Source organism: Chamaea fasciata, unplaced genomic scaffold (assembly GCF_029207755.1).
Source record: "Chamaea fasciata isolate MVZ Bird 193981 ecotype frontalis unplaced genomic scaffold, bChaFas1.0.hap1 SCAF_20, whole genome shotgun sequence".
NCBI classification, from domain to species: Eukaryota; Metazoa; Chordata; class Aves; order Passeriformes; family Sylviidae; genus Chamaea; species Chamaea fasciata.
The window spans coordinates 1,345,232-1,361,016 of NW_027094105.1; the positions used below are offsets into that span (position 1 = coordinate 1,345,232).

Genomic DNA, 15,785 nt, shown 5'->3' on the forward strand with positions numbered 1-15,785 from the left:
GAAGGGTTGTCACTGTGACCCCCATGGATAATGGGTGGAAAGGGTTCTAAAAGGCAGTGCCAAGGATCTCTGGAATGCCACAAAATGAGCGTTCATTTAGCACACACTCTGCTCCCAACTCTTCCAAATGTAAGGAAAGGTCTGAGAAGCCATTGGAAAGGAAAACCTGGCAGTCTGGCCCTGACACTGGCTTCTCTATCTAAGCAAGTCACTTAAACATTTCATTTCCTGTTGGAGAATACAGAAATAGCAGCACTCCCCTGCTCCGGAGGGAGCTGCGAGCTCAGCACGCTCCTGTCCTCAGACATCTGTGTGCATCACCCCCTTCCCTGGGCTGAGTGTGTTTTCCCTCGCTGAGTTTGGAGAGGATGGATGCTGGGTTGATTTAGGTTCATTTCTCCTCCTGATTCAAGGAGCACTGAGCTTATTAATAAAATGATGCTTATTTTTTGATGTTGGCTTCCAGCAGCAGCTCAGCGTGACAGATCCTGTAAATACCTGATTAGCCCCCAAGACATTAGTCAAGATGCTTGTTTTACTGACAGAGAAAAGAAAATTATAAATCTGACCTGTATTATTTGAGAACAAAAAGGCAGAAGGAAGATGAGGAATTCAGCAGAAGTTGCCAAGGAGGTGATATGGTTCCTCGCTCCTTTACCACAGGAGGGCAAAGGCAGCGAGATTTCATTTCTCTGCACCTTGTGCATGATTGCTCAGCATAAAATGAGGCTTCAAAAGAGAAACTGGCTTGTCCTGGCAGGATCAAAACACAGATCCAGTCCCACTACAATGACTATTTTTCTCTCTGGAGTCTGCTGTTTCCTCAAAGAGGTGGCTCTGCACCTCTGAATGAACCTCACAGCTCAGTCCACCCAGGAGTTGGACTCTATGGTCCCTGTGAGTCCCTTCCAGCTCAGGATATCCCATATCCTACAATTCCATCTCCAGCACCAACCGCTGGCACCTCAGGAGCCAGCCCAGCATCTCTCCCACCACAGAGACTCCACGGGCACTTCCCAGCCCAAGGTTTCCCCTGTGTCAGGTCTCCCACTCCTTCTCCCTGAGCTGGCTGACCTCGCCCCCCACCTGCCCTGTGCCACTGAAGAGCAGCTTCCCCCTGCTGATGCTCCTCAGCTCCTTCCACCGTGGCCATCACAGGCAGTGACTGCCCATTTTTTGCCCATTTTTTTCTGCCATGCACAGAACTAAAGAACTATGAGCATCTGCCAGGAGCTGGGAGGTGGGCAGGGAGGCTTGCTGTACCCAAATTTTGCCAAAAAACTGCAGAGGAAATTTTCAAAATAAAGACTTGAGGAGGTGTAAGAGACAAAGCAGAGTCAGTTGTTATTCGGCCAAGGCAGAGCAGCTTTCCTGCACGAGATGGTCACCAGAGCCCTGGCAAGAAGGGGCCAGTTGGGTTTGGAATTCTGCTGCTTTTGTAATTCCCAGTGTTTGCTGTGCCCCACAGCATCTTTGGAATAACCTGAATGAAGAGCTCAGGAGCACAGGGATAAGCTGACCCTGGGCTGGGAGTCCCAAACCAGAACACGGAGAGAATTTTTCTTTGAAATTCAGGAGACTGGGACCTGCACATGGAAAAGCAGCACCTGGCATTGTGCACTGGGAGAACTGGAACCAGCACGGCGAGCTCCTCCTCAGGAAACAAGTGCTGTTGGCTCCCAAAAACACTAAAATCATTTTAAAAGAGGCAGTAGCAGCCTGCCGTGCCTGCTTCTTCTCTAATGAGGGGGAAATTAAGACACCACCTTGCAGCTTAACACTGTTACCATCAGCATGCTACCTGCAAGTTGTACAGTAAATCTATTTTTTATATTTACGTATATTTATATATTTTAATAATTTACATATATTTAAAAAGCACCCCTCTCTGCCCATTTCTCCACTGCAGCACCAGGCAGAGACCAGCCACAGGCACCCACGTGAAGATGCTTTCCTTCTATCCTCACTACAATTTACAAACTGTAACGATACCAAGCCGACGCCTCACAAGCAGCACCCACCGAGCCCAGCCACGGCAAGAGAACCCCCAGACACCCAGCAGCCTCCCCGAGGCTTGCAGGCACAGGCTGGCTGCGGGCTCCTGCCAGGGGAGATACAGACCTGCCTGTACCTCCGCTCCGAGCACACCTTGCAGAGTCCATTGAAGCGGTTCATGGCTGGCTCCCCCGAACCACCGCCAGCCCATGGAAATCCCGCGGCTCCCGCAGCGATCCTGGACTCCTCGCAGCGCACGAGCGTGGAAGGAGCCCCAGTCAAACTGGCATGACCGCCCATGGGAACCCAGCTCCCGAGAAGAATGGCAGGAAGCCACCTTTCACCTCCCCGGCCCCTGTGAGCGCTGTATGCCGCTTTACGATAAGCCAGAGGCTTCCTGAAAACCCTCACTGGCGAGGAAGGGAGAGAGTTTTATATTAAAATTCCTGTCAACTCTTTAGTATTCCCTAGTCCCAGCTCTGTTGATGTGGCTTTTGTTCCCGTGGCATTCTTCAGGCGCACGGAGCACTTTGTTTTTGCGACGTTCTCACAAACACTTGGAGGATGTCTGAGCGGCGTTTCACAGGCACTGGCTGTGAGAGCCTCGCTCCATGAAAGACATGACTCCACGCTCATAAAAAAAAGCAGAGGTTTGGGTTTACAGAAGCAAAAGAAAAAAAAAAAAGAAAAAGCAGAGTTTGTTTTTGAAAGCACAGATCCAGAGGATATGCACGTCCCTGTGCTTTGTGCTCGTAAAGTCACTGAGGGGGAAGCACTGAGGTCAACTAAACTGCATCCATGGTGGAATCTGGGAATTAAAGGCCAAGAAGAACTCTGAGCACAGGCAGCAGCAGGATACCCAGCAAGGCTCAGCTGCCCCACTGCCAGAGTTGGGCACAACTCCTTGGAGATGGGGTTCCAACAGAGATGGAAACACCTTCCACACTCCTACAGGGGGTTGAAAAGGAGGGAAGGCTGGAGGGAACCCAAAATCCAGGTTCTCTTGCACAGTAGCCGGGGTGGCAGGGCCAGGGAGGCCAGGGAGGGAGCTGAGGAGCCTCAGCACTCCCAGGGGAGCTGCGGTGGCAGAGCCATCAGAGCATTGTCCCGGGCGGCCGCGCTGCCGGGCTGGAGCTGGAAGGAGGACCAGCCTTCCTTCCCAGCCACCACCTTTCAAGTCAGTGGCGACTGCCGGAGAGGAAGGGAGGAGAGGGGCGCTGGCTTTGTTTGTCTTGCTCAGCCCTGCGCCGTAAAAAAATAACTGCAAATGCAGCTGAGGGAAGCACAGGGCGGAATTCGGCACAGATAAATCACGGGGCCGCCCGAGCCCCGTTTCCGATGCAAACCATGTGCTTGTGTTCCCATTTCCCATCCTTGCCTCTCCTATAAATCACCCAGGCTCCACCATGGGTCTTCCCCTTCCCAGAGCACACGGTCCTGGAAGGAGGAGAGGAGCAGACGTGTCCAAGGAGCCACAGAGCTGGGCAGAGGCTGATGCTGTGAGGCAGGAGCCTGCCAGCCCCAGCCCGGTGGGAAATGGATTTGTAGAGAATTCTCAAAGCCTAGCAGAAGGCTCACATAATATGCGTTTGTGTGCAAACTTTGAAATAAGAAATGCTCACTTAGAAGTGTTATGGAATAGGACAGACATTGTTAAGAGAGAAATGGAACTAGAAACAAGTTTTAAAGGATGGCCTTGCAAATAAAACTAGATACTTTGGAGAAACAGAACTATAAAAAGTGCATTGTAGTAGAACCCACGAGGGGTAATTTTAGATAATTAGCTTTAAGGCATTATTTGGCATTGTATAGTAAAAGCTGTTAGGCAAAAAATTGCTGATAATGTGCTATAATTAAGAAATAGTTTAGTTTCTGGTTATGATGGCGTATATTATAACATCTGTACTCTCTCACCCTTCACATGAGACTAAAAACAGAATAAAAGTTTTTAAAATGCCTCTCAGTTGCCCCATCCCTAGGTCAGAAAAAGATATAATCCGACACAGCCCCACCATCCCAGGCAGTGCTGGGGCTTTGTCTTGAGTGGGAATACACTGGAAAAACAGGAGGTCCCTGAGGCGGTGGGGGTTAGCACCCAAATCACCCCCCTCCCCCAGCTGGGGCCTGATTGGGGTAACAAATTGCCTGTGACAGCACTGACAGGGAGGTGACAGAGCTCCCTCACCTCAGCATCACCCTCACTAAAACACTGTCCCTTGGCTCATGTGGACACCCCTCGTGCAGGCACCTGACCCCACATCTTCCCAGTGCTGGTGGGTCACATCTGTCACACCCACCTTCAGCTGCTGCAGGGTCACAGCGTCCTGGCTCTCCTGGGCTGCACTTCCACTTCCTGGCTGAACCTCTGAAATAATTTTTTAAAGATTTTTTAAAAAGGAAAAGGTCCCACGAGTGTGGCAGCACATCTGACAATCCCACGCTGCACATGAGACCTTTACGTGTCACGGGCACATCCCCTCCAGGCAGCAGCTGGGGGGTGGCTGCACACCTGAGACAGGCCCTGCTGCCCCAGCCTCTGCTCCTCCACAGCCTGGCAGCACTGCAAGGCCAAGGCAGGAGGAAAAGCTCCCAACTATCCAGCACAGACCCCAGGGGCAACGAGAGTGTGGCCACAGCAAGGAGCCCCAAGGCTGAGAGGAAGGAGGCAGCATAAGGACAAGCCAAGCAAGAGGGACAGATGTGGCTGCAGGGTTGGGGGCCCCACACAGCCCCAGAAGTGAGGCTGAAGGGGAGAGCAGGGCCTGATAAAGCAGCCAAAATCCCCACCCCACAAGTTTTTGGGATGCCAGTGCCCACTGAGCACCACAGGGTGGAACAGTGCCTGTGGGGGCACAGGGTGAGTGGGGCTGGGGCTGCTCCACACAGCCTCAGACACAGGAGTGACTTCTCTTCCAAGCCTTACCAACACCCCCTGGGATATTCCCGCGGTGGGACACACCTGTGCTCTGCTTCAGCCTCCTCATGGCCACCTTCAGGTGTTTGGTCCTGCCCAGGTCCTCCCCGAGGAGGTAATACCAGCCACTGATCTCCTGCGGGGAGGGAAGCAGCTGTGCACGCAGGGGCAGATGCTCAGCCCCATCTCACCCAGCCAGGGCAGGAGCTGCCCCAGTTACAGCACACAGAGGTGCCCGGACCTGCTCACAACCACATAGAGCCCTCCTCTCAGCAACAGCTAAAATTCCATCCTCCCTGCAAGGGGGGAATGAGCAACACTGAAGCAACAGGATTCCAGGTTTTTAGAGGGATATCCAGCGGTTCGATGCAGCAGCCAAGGGACAGGACCTCATCTCAGCCTCGCTGAGGGCCCAGGAGGCCATGCTTAAGCCACCTCTCAGGCCACCAACAACTCCTTTATAGTCTCCTGCAATGAAGGAAATGTCCACACCTCAGGTGTGGAAATCTAAAAAATCAAGGAGCATTTGGACAATGCTCTCAGGCACCACGTGCTCCCCGTGGGTCCGTTCCAGCTAAGGATACTCTGTGACTCTGTGAGCTCAGGGAATGCATTAACAGTTCCATGGAGCCCCTCCAGCTTGCTGCTGCCCAGGGACAGAATCCCTTACTGCTGGCCACGGGGATGAAGCATTCCCATGCTTTGGTAGTCGCTGGGAGCCGTTTGCCTCGGGAAGGCAGAGCCAGCTGTACTACCGAGCAGCAGCCAGGCTGGGGCAGCAGCACTGTGACCAAAGCTGCTGCAGCAGGGTCAGGGACTCTGGCACAGAATTCCTGCAGGAACAGCCGAAAACCCCTCTGTGTCTGCCCTCTGCCCGTCAGCACAATGCTGGGAATCAGGCAGGCTCCCGAAGGTGTCCCACCATCACACCTGCTCAGCCACATGTCAGATGTGACCCGTGCCAGGCTGGCTCCATGTTCTGCGTCCCCCCTCTGCAAACTGGGCAGGCAGCACGTGCTGGGGACACCTCTGTGCCCCCCCATCGCTGCCACTCTGCCCCTGCTGAAGGGAGTGACATCCCCTGTGCCAGGGTCCCTCCTCCAACAGCCTCCCCACCCATCTCCAACAACCACACCAACTCCAGTCTCACACTGGCCATCCACACTGGGAATGGGAGGGAACTGCCTAGGCACCTTCTCCCACAGTGGGAAAAGCCTGTTTGCATCCACCCACCGAGCCCAGAGACCCCCGAGAGCCACGGCCCAGCCCCACAGCCTGCACTGGGACACAGAGGTACCTTGTCCAGGGACAGGAGGGACTTCACACCAAAGCTCATGCAGCCGATCAGTTCACTCTGCCTGCAGGACGACCAGAGTTCACGGACTGTCAGCACACGCCTGTTGCAGCACCAGATCCCCCCCTGCACCACTTTTCAGGGAGCCCCCAACCCTCCCTGCCCATGCTGGGTGCCAGGCAGTGCCCAGGACGTGCCCCTGCTCCGTGGTTTGAGCAGACACGGTGTAACCACGGGGCTCAGCTGCAGCAGGGCAAGGAGGAGCTGGGCTGAAGCACCCTGGTCACCTCCAGCCTGCCTGGCGCTGGCAGGAGCTTGGCCACAGAGGGAGGTGGCACTTGCCTGGGCTGGCAGCACAGCCTGCAAGGTGCCAGGCCCTTCGGTGCCCCTCACTGCGTTGTCCCCAGAGGGAGGGGAGGTCCCAGCCCACACCAGCCCCACTTGGCTTTGGCCAACAGTGTAGGCACAACTGGCTGCAGGGGTTTAAATGCTGCCCCAGCTGATGGCCACCAAGCAGCAGCAATGGCAACAGTGCCAAGGGCAGGGTTTCCTGCCCATGGTGCTCATCAGCACTGGCTCCCCATGAGTGTGACCTCATCTGGGACATCCCTGGCCCAAGCCCTTGAGCAGAGCAGTCCTGAGGTCAGGGCCAGGTCTCAGGGCCCTGGAGGAGCTCACATGGGGTGACCAGAGCAGGGTGCAGGGTCTCTGCCACAACAGCCCCATCTGAAAAGGATTCTATGACAGCTGGCAGCCCCTTACCTGGAATTCCTCTCTCTGTTCCAGACTGTGACCAAGAGACGCTTCTGCTCATCCTCCTCTTGCACTGGGCTGCAACAAGAAGAGGGCACAGCCCATCAGCCTCCAGGAGCACTCAGCAGGGGTTGCCCTCGCAGCCTCTCACAGCCAGACTCCTCATCCTCCTCACAGCCAGGTCTTCTCCTCCAGTCTCTGCACAGAGCACTGCAGCACCTCCCCAAAGAGCAATCTGCTCATTCCTGACACACACCTGCAAGGGGATGTGACCTCTCCTGGGCAGGTGCAGGGACACCACTTATGCGGTTTCAGGGGGGAAATAATCTTGCAGGAAGACACATCCAACATCAAAAGGTAAATCCAAGGAACAAGCCACAGTTCATGGTCTGAAACCACCACCCTGTGCCAACTCAAACTCTGCATGGGTCAGAGGGCTGGCACAGTCTCTGTCCCCAGCAGGGACAAGCTCTACACAACATTAAGTCATGCAGCTCTTTTCCCATGCAGAGACATGCTGGAGCTGTAGGAAACCCTTTTACCTTCCTCATTCACACTATTGCAGGTGCCAGGCCTAGGAAATGGAGTGTGTTTGTCCAACTCCTGCCCAGCAAGAAAGTCTGAGCATGCAGGAGCAGCGCTGCCATGCTGTGTGTGCTGACAGCTCTGCAGAGCTCTGCCCAAAAGTTCAAGGCACTTCAGCTACAAAACCCAGCACAATAATGTCTGTCACTCCTCATCTCAGCAGCAGAGCTGCTCAGGCGTGCTGAGTGTTTATTAGAGATCATAAAGCAAAAGCAAACACGGGGTTGTGGTGTGGGGAGGGAGCCCTGGGACGGTGGCACAGGGTCCCCACTGCTCTGTGTCACACAGTGCCGAGGGATGGCCCAGAGCTGCCTCTGCCCTGCCATACTCACAACACAAAGTGCTCATGGAACACAGGATTTTTGCTGTCAGGCACAGTCTTCGTCTTCTGCCTGCACTTTCTGTCAGCATCTGGCACAATGGACATCTTTGGGAGGAAAACAAGCAGCGCGTTAACATTCCCGGAGCACGCGCCGGCTCCAGCTGCCGTGGCAGGAGACTGGCACAGGCACTTGTAGGGATGGCAAAGCTCAAAGATCCTGCTGAGCCCATGCTAACGGGTGGTTGGGATCACTTCACCCTTCTGCCTGTCAGGTAATTGCATTACAAAACTGCTCAGGGCAGAGGAGGGAGGGAAAAGAGCAGAAAGATCAAGGAGTGATGTACACAAGTGTGGCCAGCTGGGGTCCGACCCGCAGCCCCTCTCAGGGGAGCTGCTCCCTGTGCTGTGCACACCTCAGCAGGAGACCCACCCTGTGCCAGCAAACACCCCCACCAGGCTTTGGGCACCCACTGGGACGTTCTTGCAATGAATGGTTGACACAGCCCTCAGCAGGGTCCTGTCCTCCCCTTTCCTACTTCATGCAGACACTGCCAACAAAACCCATGAGCTGTCCAGTGCTGGGCAAGAGCCCAGCCAGCTCGCTGCATGCTGGGGATGCTCTTCCAGAGCAGGATGGAGAAGGAAGGGGAAGGGACAAACAGCGCAGAGCAAGCTTGGAGGAGCCAACCACAAAATTCTCCCAAAAAAGCACAAAGCTCCCTGAGCAAAGCCCCGGGAGAACCCACCTTCACATAGGAGTCGCATGCACGGCACTCTGTTCCCATCAGACCTTTTGCTTCCATGACTGCAAAGGAAATCAAATGGTCACATCCCAAAGCAGCAGGGAAGGCATCTTCCTACCCCACACTGCTCTGCTCACAGGGCGATCCCTCCTTGTGGGGCAGAACACAGTGGGCACCCTCAGTCAGGGGCAGGGGTTTATTCTACTTTCCCTTTAACACACCCGTGCTATAAATACAGGCTGGAGCTGAGGTCGGTGGCAGAGACAGTTCAGCATCCAGATGGCAAATTGCATTCCCTCTGCCTGACTTCCCCAGCCTTGCTCTCCCTGCCCTGGAGCCAAATGTATCATCCAGTTAAATATCAACAGCCACATCCTGACACTGCCCCGGCACTGCTCAGCCTCACTGCCGGGACCCTGCGGCTGCCTGGGGCAAGGGACGTGCCAGAGTGTGCCAGGGATGTGCCAGGGAAGTGCCAGGGAAGTGCAGCAGAGCCTGGAGAGCACAGGATGGGCTGTCAGAACAAGGCCAAGCTCCCTGCTCACCAGCCCAGCAAGGCAGCAATGGCTCTGCCTCTGTCACAGGCAGACTGTGCTCATGATGAACACATCCAGCCTGATGGAAAGCCCAGGGCTCTGCAAGCCCCTCTGGTGCTTCATGAAGTGGTTGGTAAGGTTCCCTCAGGACAGCATGCACCAAGGGCCTCCTCCTCCAACCAGACCTGCTCTGGGGTTAAAGATGTTGGGGTGGAGAATCAAAAAGTCACATGGGTCACCCACATCACCCCACAGCCTCCTCCTGCCCACACTGAGTACCTTGAGAATCCACCACGCACAGCCCCAGACCCTGAGCCTCCTTTGTCCTCTTGCTGGACCATTTCCCTCTTCTCAGACCCTCTTTTGGAGGCACCATCAGAACAAGACCATCACTGACACCCAGCTCACACTGGGGCTGCTCCAGATGGAAGGATTTGGGCTAAAGCCTGTGCCAGACCCTCAGACAGGGGTTTCCCAAAAAAAGGAGAGAATTCTAACAGTCCCATTGGCCTCTCTGATAATCACCATCAAAACACTATCATTGAAGAAATATTGCTGGTGTTTAAAACTGCAGCATTTGGAGGTAACAGAACAGTTTGGAAATCCTGGCAAATACGGCAAAAGGGTTTTGGCAGAGACAAAGCATTTCAGACTTTCCTTTTCAAACTGTATTTGCCTTTTTTCTCTTCATATGGAATAAAAGAAAAGTCATTTATACACATGGGTGCAAACACAGTGTTCACTGTGAAATGAAGGTCTCTGAAAATTTCAGTTTGGTCTCTCAATCCAAGAGCTCCCAATTGTGCCACTGCACCACAGAGTTGTTCCCAACAGCTGCCACCAAGCTCCAAAGAGCTCCAAGGAGGAGCATGGAAGTGCTGTGTGTGGCTCTTTGGGATGCCCCAGGGACACACTCACCGTGCAGCACCAGCGTCCGGCCACGCACCTCGATGGACAGCTTCAGCTGGCCTGGGGACAAGAGAGGACAGGCTGAAGGACAGGCTGGAGGACTCACCCACCCACAGCTGCAAGGCTCACACAGGGCCACACACCTCCTGCCTTCCCACCCCAGGCAGGGAGCTGAGCTAAAAGCAGCAGCAGCCTCCCAAAAGTGTCTTTTCTTTCCTTATTTCTTCCTTCCTTCCTTCTTCCCTTCCCTTCCTCCCCCACACCGCAGCTCCTGGAGGCTCAGGCAGGAGATCAGCACTGTCTGGCAGCACTGAAACCCCCCAGGTGCCATTCCCTGTGCAGGAGGTCAGTGCTGGGAGAGCCAAGGTGAGCCCTGCTGAGTGAGGGCACAGGACCCAGGGAGCACCACTGCTCTGCCAGCCTGCTCACACCCATTCCTTCACTTCTCCATGCACTGGCAGCTCTGCATCAGCCCAAAAATCCCTCCACAGGGCTCAGAGTGACAAAGAGTCAGCCCATGGTGTTTGTCAGGGTGTGATGGTAAAGGGGTGCAGGGAGAGCTGCCTCCCCTCTGAATGTTTCCCAGAAGGTTCCCTGGGAGCTGGGCCTGCCAGCCACAGTAGGATGTGCAGATTTTAATGGCAGTGAAGGGTCTCTAATCATGCAACTGCTCTGGTTCAACGTAAAACAAAACATTTCCCAACACCCCTGGAGAATCAATGACTGAAACCATCACTGCTGCAATGTTTCCCTTAGTCCAAAGCAGAAGATCTTATTTTCACTTCTTCCCCAGTTTACAAAATAAACAAGTGAGTAAACACCATTTACAGGAGAGTAAACATAATTTACAGACACATAAACACCTTGCAAGTTAAAACCCAACATTTCATTTTGCCAAAGACACGCCCAAGGGCTCAGGCTCGCCTGGGAGGGGATATCTGATCTGATGGGATTGTTTAAACTGAAACAATTCAGAGAACACATTTTTCACTTAAAAAAAAAAAAAAGGAAAGAAAAAAAGTCCAACCTCTGAGCAGCTCACGTGTGCACGGACACGTGGAAATGGTATGTGTGTGCATTTGTACAAGTGCAAGGTGAGAGAATAAAGACAGGAGCCAGGTGGGATGAGTCAGGACAGCTCCAACACTGGTTTGCAGCAGAGACAACGCTGTCCCCCAGTGTCATCCTCCCACTCCAGGCTTTGGGCACAAGGTGGGGACCCCTCTGCCCACTCCACTGTCAGCACACAACAGATGTTACAACACCAAAGGAAACTGTCCCGGGGTAGCCAAGCATGAGGAGGAGGCAGGGGAAGGAAGGGAGAGGGGAAGGAGAAGGGAAGTTTTTGTGTTGGGTAATTCGGGGGGATGCCATTTTGGGGATGTCCTGCCCTGGGGATGGCTGGGGCTGCTCCTGGGGAGCTCTGGGGCCAAGGCTTTGCACAGTGAGGGATGGGGTCACCCCGGCCCCATGCTCCGGGTTTGCCACTGCTGCGGGGACAGGGCCCCCATCACAGGCTGCCCCAGCACCAGGGAGAGCCCAGCAGGGAGAGGAGGAGCGGCTCTGCCTGCCTGGGGAGAAACACAAATTGGCTAGAGTGGGGTTTGGGAGTTCAGGCGCTCTCCTCTCTGTGAGGAACAGAGGATGTTACCCTCTTAATGCATTTGCTCCTGAGTGTCTCCCAAGCACGTGAAGGGACAAATCACAACCCTCAGCACGCCCCAGCCCCTGTCTGACCTGCTCAGGCCTGGGGATTATTCACTGGCTCGTGCAGGGCCAGAATCAGAGAGGGAAGCTGCTCCTGGAAGAATGATCCAGCTGGAGCTGGCAGGAGGGATTTGCTGTGCCAAGGTCTGTGCTCAGACCGAGCTGGGGCATTTTGTCAGATGAGCAGAGCAGTGACCTGGTGCCAGACCTGGGTGGGTAGGAACACAATCCCTGTCAAGGCAGGTTCGTGGGCTGCATTCCCGCCTCAGTCCAAATGCAAAGGGTCAGAGAATCCTCTTCCCCTGGATTTATCTCTTGATACATCTCTAACAAGAACTGAGGGACACAAGCCCCGGCAGAGAGGCCCTGACATGGCTTGTCCAGGTCCTCTGTTAAATAAAGGTTAATATAAATTAAAATAAGTGCAGAAGGGCAGAAGGAGAACCCACATGCAGCTCCTGGGTGAACATCCCATCACAGAGCAGGACTCAGCCAGGCTCAGCCAGAAAATCTCCTGTATAGCAGGGATGCAACACAGAGAGCTCCCAGCCCCGTCCATCTGGACCTACAGGGCCAGGAGAGGTAATTCAAGCCAAGGAACAAAGCTGGCACAAAGAGAACAGGGGAAAATGGGCATGAACAAGCACAAGATGGTAATCAAACAGGTTCCCACCCATGAGAGAAGCTTGCCAGGCTAAGGGAGGGGACAGGGCAACCTTCTATGGGAGCAGACCTAGCAGGGAAACCTGTTCCTTACTGATGGTCTCTGACAAATTGAAAATTTGAGGTTCTTCTTAAATGCTTTTCTGCTTTACCGTAGGAAGAACGCAGTGTTGGCCCTGGCTGGGACAGCCAAGAACCATCCGTGCAAATGCCAGTGGGGATTCCTGCCAGAGGACACAGTGTCAGGTCCTGCCTGAGCAGGAGGTCCCCATGGGCACAGGGCACCCCAAAATCACCATCTCCAATCCCTGCCCCTTTGGAAGACTCTCTCCTGGTCACCCTCAGTGAGAGGATAGTGCTGGTCCTGTCCTGCCAGGCTCTGCAGTTCAGAACACAACTACACATCTCACCAGTGATACTCGGGCCATGCAGGGAACTGTGGCTGCAGAGATATGTTCAGCCTGGGCTTGGTTACAGAGCCAGGAGGCACCACAAACCCACATTATTTGCCCTATATCCTACAGGCAAAGACAGGAGAATTTTCAGCTTCCAGGCTGTCCTCAGCAGTTTGGCACTGAGAAGTCCAAAAGGGGAAGGAGCACATCCCTGGGAAGGGGCAATATCCCTAGGAAGGAGCTCACTGCACGACTTCCTTCTCTGCTCACGGGAACAAGAGAAGCTTTGAAAGAAAACAAAATTGCTGCTTAAAAAGCAGCACCCAGAAAGGGCACCCAGCTGCCCTGCGTGTGACCCTGCTGCCCAGCCATCACACACCACCAAGGGCCAGGACATCCACAAGACATCCAAATTCACCTGGGGCTCGCAGCCGAACCGTGGCCGGGCCAGCTCCCCCCGCGGAGCCACCGCGGTCACTCAAACCCACACCGCACACCCGAGGCAGCCACAGAAGGACCCCCAAGGAGCAAAAAGGAAACTGGGGCTCTGCCCTACCGGGGGCTGAGCTCCAGCCAGCCCGACCCCAGCCCGTGTCCATCCAGGGGGCACAACGGGCTGGGCATGGGACGCTGGACGGCGCTTCCCACACCGCGGCGGCTGGACCGGGGCTCAGGGCGCTTCTGCTTCGGAGCTTCATCGCGGCTCAGCGAGGCAGAAGCTGCTGCCCGGCCCCTCTTTCCTCGGAGGAGCAGCTCCCCGGCCGCTTCCCAGGGCCCCCGGCCGGGCTGGTAGCGCCGGGCTCCCCGGGCTCCCCGGGCTCCGCGCTTACCGAACGTGCTGAGGCAGAAGGAAGCTCCCAGGAGGGGCCCGGCCCGGCGGGAGCAGAGCGAGACCCGGAGCACATTGCCGGGCTCCATGGCACGACACCTCTAATTAGGAGCTGCGGTAATTGGAGCCGTGCCCGCCGAGCCCGCGGGGAGCGGGGTTTCCATGGGACACGGAACAACCGCCGCGGTTTGAATGGAGCGGCTCCCATCGGCCCCGCGGGCTGCAGCGGGGACCGCACCTGCGGCCACGTGCTCGGCTGGGGACAGTGCCGGGCTGGGGACAGTGCCGGGCTGGGGACAGTGCCAGGTGGGGACAGTGCCAGGTGGGGACAGTGCCGGGCTGGGGACAGGGCCGGGGTGGGGACAGTGCCGGGCTGGGGACAGTGCCGGGCTGGGGACACTGCCAGGTGGGGACAGGGCCGGGCTGGGGACACTGCCAGGTGGGGACAGGGCCGGGCTGGGGACAGTTCCAGGTGGGGACAGGGCCGGGCTGGGGACAGTGCCGGGGTGGGGACAGTGCCAGGTGGGGACAGGGCCGGGGTGGGGACAGTGCCAGGTGGGGACAGTCCCAGGTGGGGACAGGGCCGGGGTGGGGACAGTGCCAGGTGGGGACAGTCCCAGGTGGGGACAGTGCCGGGGTGGGGACAGTGCCAGGTGGGGACAGTGCTAGGTGGGGACAGTCCCAGGTGGGGACAGTGCCGGGGTGGGGACAGTGCCAGGTGGGGACAGTGCCGTGCCCCCCCCGCGGACCCGGGAGCCGAGGCCACCCTGCCGACGGTGCCCCAGGAATGAGCTGCAGGGGAAAGGGCAAACCCGCCGTGCTGTCAGTAACTCCTGGGACTGCCCCAGCGGCTTTGCGGGCACATCCTCAGCTCTTTAAGGAACTGTCCCACCGCAGCAGCGCGGGGCAGGAGCGTTCACAGCACCCTGGGGACATCCCTGCAGGCAGGACCGGTCTGTGAGGGTGATCCGGAAAGGGGGATGGCAGGGCACGGGTGACAAGGAAAGAGCCACGCAGCACCCCCAGGCTTATGGGGTCACCCTGCAAGACCCCAGAGCAGCCCATTCCACCACCCAGGAGCTGCGAATGCACCCGCCGGCTCTGGGTGCTGCACCGCAGCTCACCGGGAGGCACCAGAGCCGAGCACCAGCTCCGGAGGGATGATGGAGATGGTTTCTTGGGGGGAAAAGACCCTCACCAAAGGCTGGGCTGTCCCAGAACTCTCCGGGATGAGGAAGAACAAGATCTACTGTAGATCTCTACTGTAGACCTGCTGGACACAGCAGTGTGCTGCTGGACACAAGCCCCACCAGCCCTGCCCTGGGCAGGGCTGAGCCCCGCGGGCCCCCAGCCCCTCCCGGACCCCCTCGCTCACCTTTCCCTTTCACTCGGGCATGGCTGATCCTCCTCCTGCCCCCCGAGGCTCCCCGCCGGGGGGATTGTCCAGCCCGGTGTGGCCCCCTGCTCACCGCTGGCAGACGCTCCAGCACCGAGGGGCTCTGGCCTGTCCCTGCTGGGGAAAAGAGGAGATGAGAGCAGGACACGGCAGGACAGGGAGCAGGGACACCCGGGACATCACAGGCTCTGCTGTACCCTCAGTTTTACTTGCCGCCGGGGTTTGTCTCCACCTTGCCCCAGCCTTCCCTGTGAGCACAGAGGAGAGGAACGATGGCGATTCACTCGATGCAGTGTCACAGCAGGAGACAGAGCCACGTTCAGGGGGACTCACCCCCAGCAGGAGCCCCAGCTGCAGCCCTTCCCATCCCTCACACCAAGTGCAGCCCAGAGGCTCTGCTCAGCACAGCTTTATTTTATTTAAAACAGATGACCAGTCCTGTCAGGGCTTTATTAATCTGTAAGCAGCTGTCCAGGACACTGAAGATGCTGCTCTGAACTGGGTGTTCAGGACAGGCTTAGAATCACAGAATAGTCTGAGTTGGAAGAGACCTTAAAGACCATCCAGTTCCATCCCTGCTTCAAGTACCCCAGGTTGTTCCAAGCTCTGTCCAGCCTGGCCTTGGACACTGCCAGGGATCCAGGGGCAGTCACAGCTGCTCTGGGCACCCTGTGCCAGGGCCTGCCCACCCTCCCAGGGAACAATTCCTTCCCAATATGCCATCCATCCCTGCCCTCTGGCAGT

At 56.3% G+C, this 15,785-nt stretch overlaps 1 protein-coding gene across 4 annotated transcripts in view; it reads right to left on the reverse strand.

Annotated features, from left to right (window-relative positions):
* RGS3 (regulator of G protein signaling 3) overlaps window positions 1-15,785 on the reverse strand; it is a 77,042-nt gene that overhangs the window by 57,069 nt on the left and 4,188 nt on the right. Inside the window, exons 2-9 of one of the 4 annotated variants that reach the window (XM_066201030.1) lie at window positions 15,021-15,155; window positions 10,061-10,111; window positions 8,610-8,668; window positions 7,874-7,968; window positions 6,966-7,034; window positions 6,207-6,267; window positions 4,955-5,045; window positions 4,293-4,360 (exon numbers count right to left, since the gene is read on the reverse strand). In XM_066201030.1, coding sequence (XP_066057127.1) covers window positions 4,293-4,360; window positions 4,955-5,045; window positions 6,207-6,267; window positions 6,966-7,034; window positions 7,874-7,968; window positions 8,610-8,668; window positions 10,061-10,111; window positions 15,021-15,155 — 629 coding nt within the window. Of the gene's footprint in view, window positions 1-2,121; window positions 2,361-4,292; window positions 4,361-4,954; window positions 5,046-6,206; window positions 6,268-6,965; window positions 7,035-7,873; window positions 7,969-8,609; window positions 8,669-10,060; window positions 10,112-13,646; window positions 13,735-15,020; window positions 15,156-15,785 lie in introns of those variants that run through there. The other 3 variants (XM_066201031.1, XM_066201034.1, XM_066201032.1) reach the window with 3 other exon arrangements.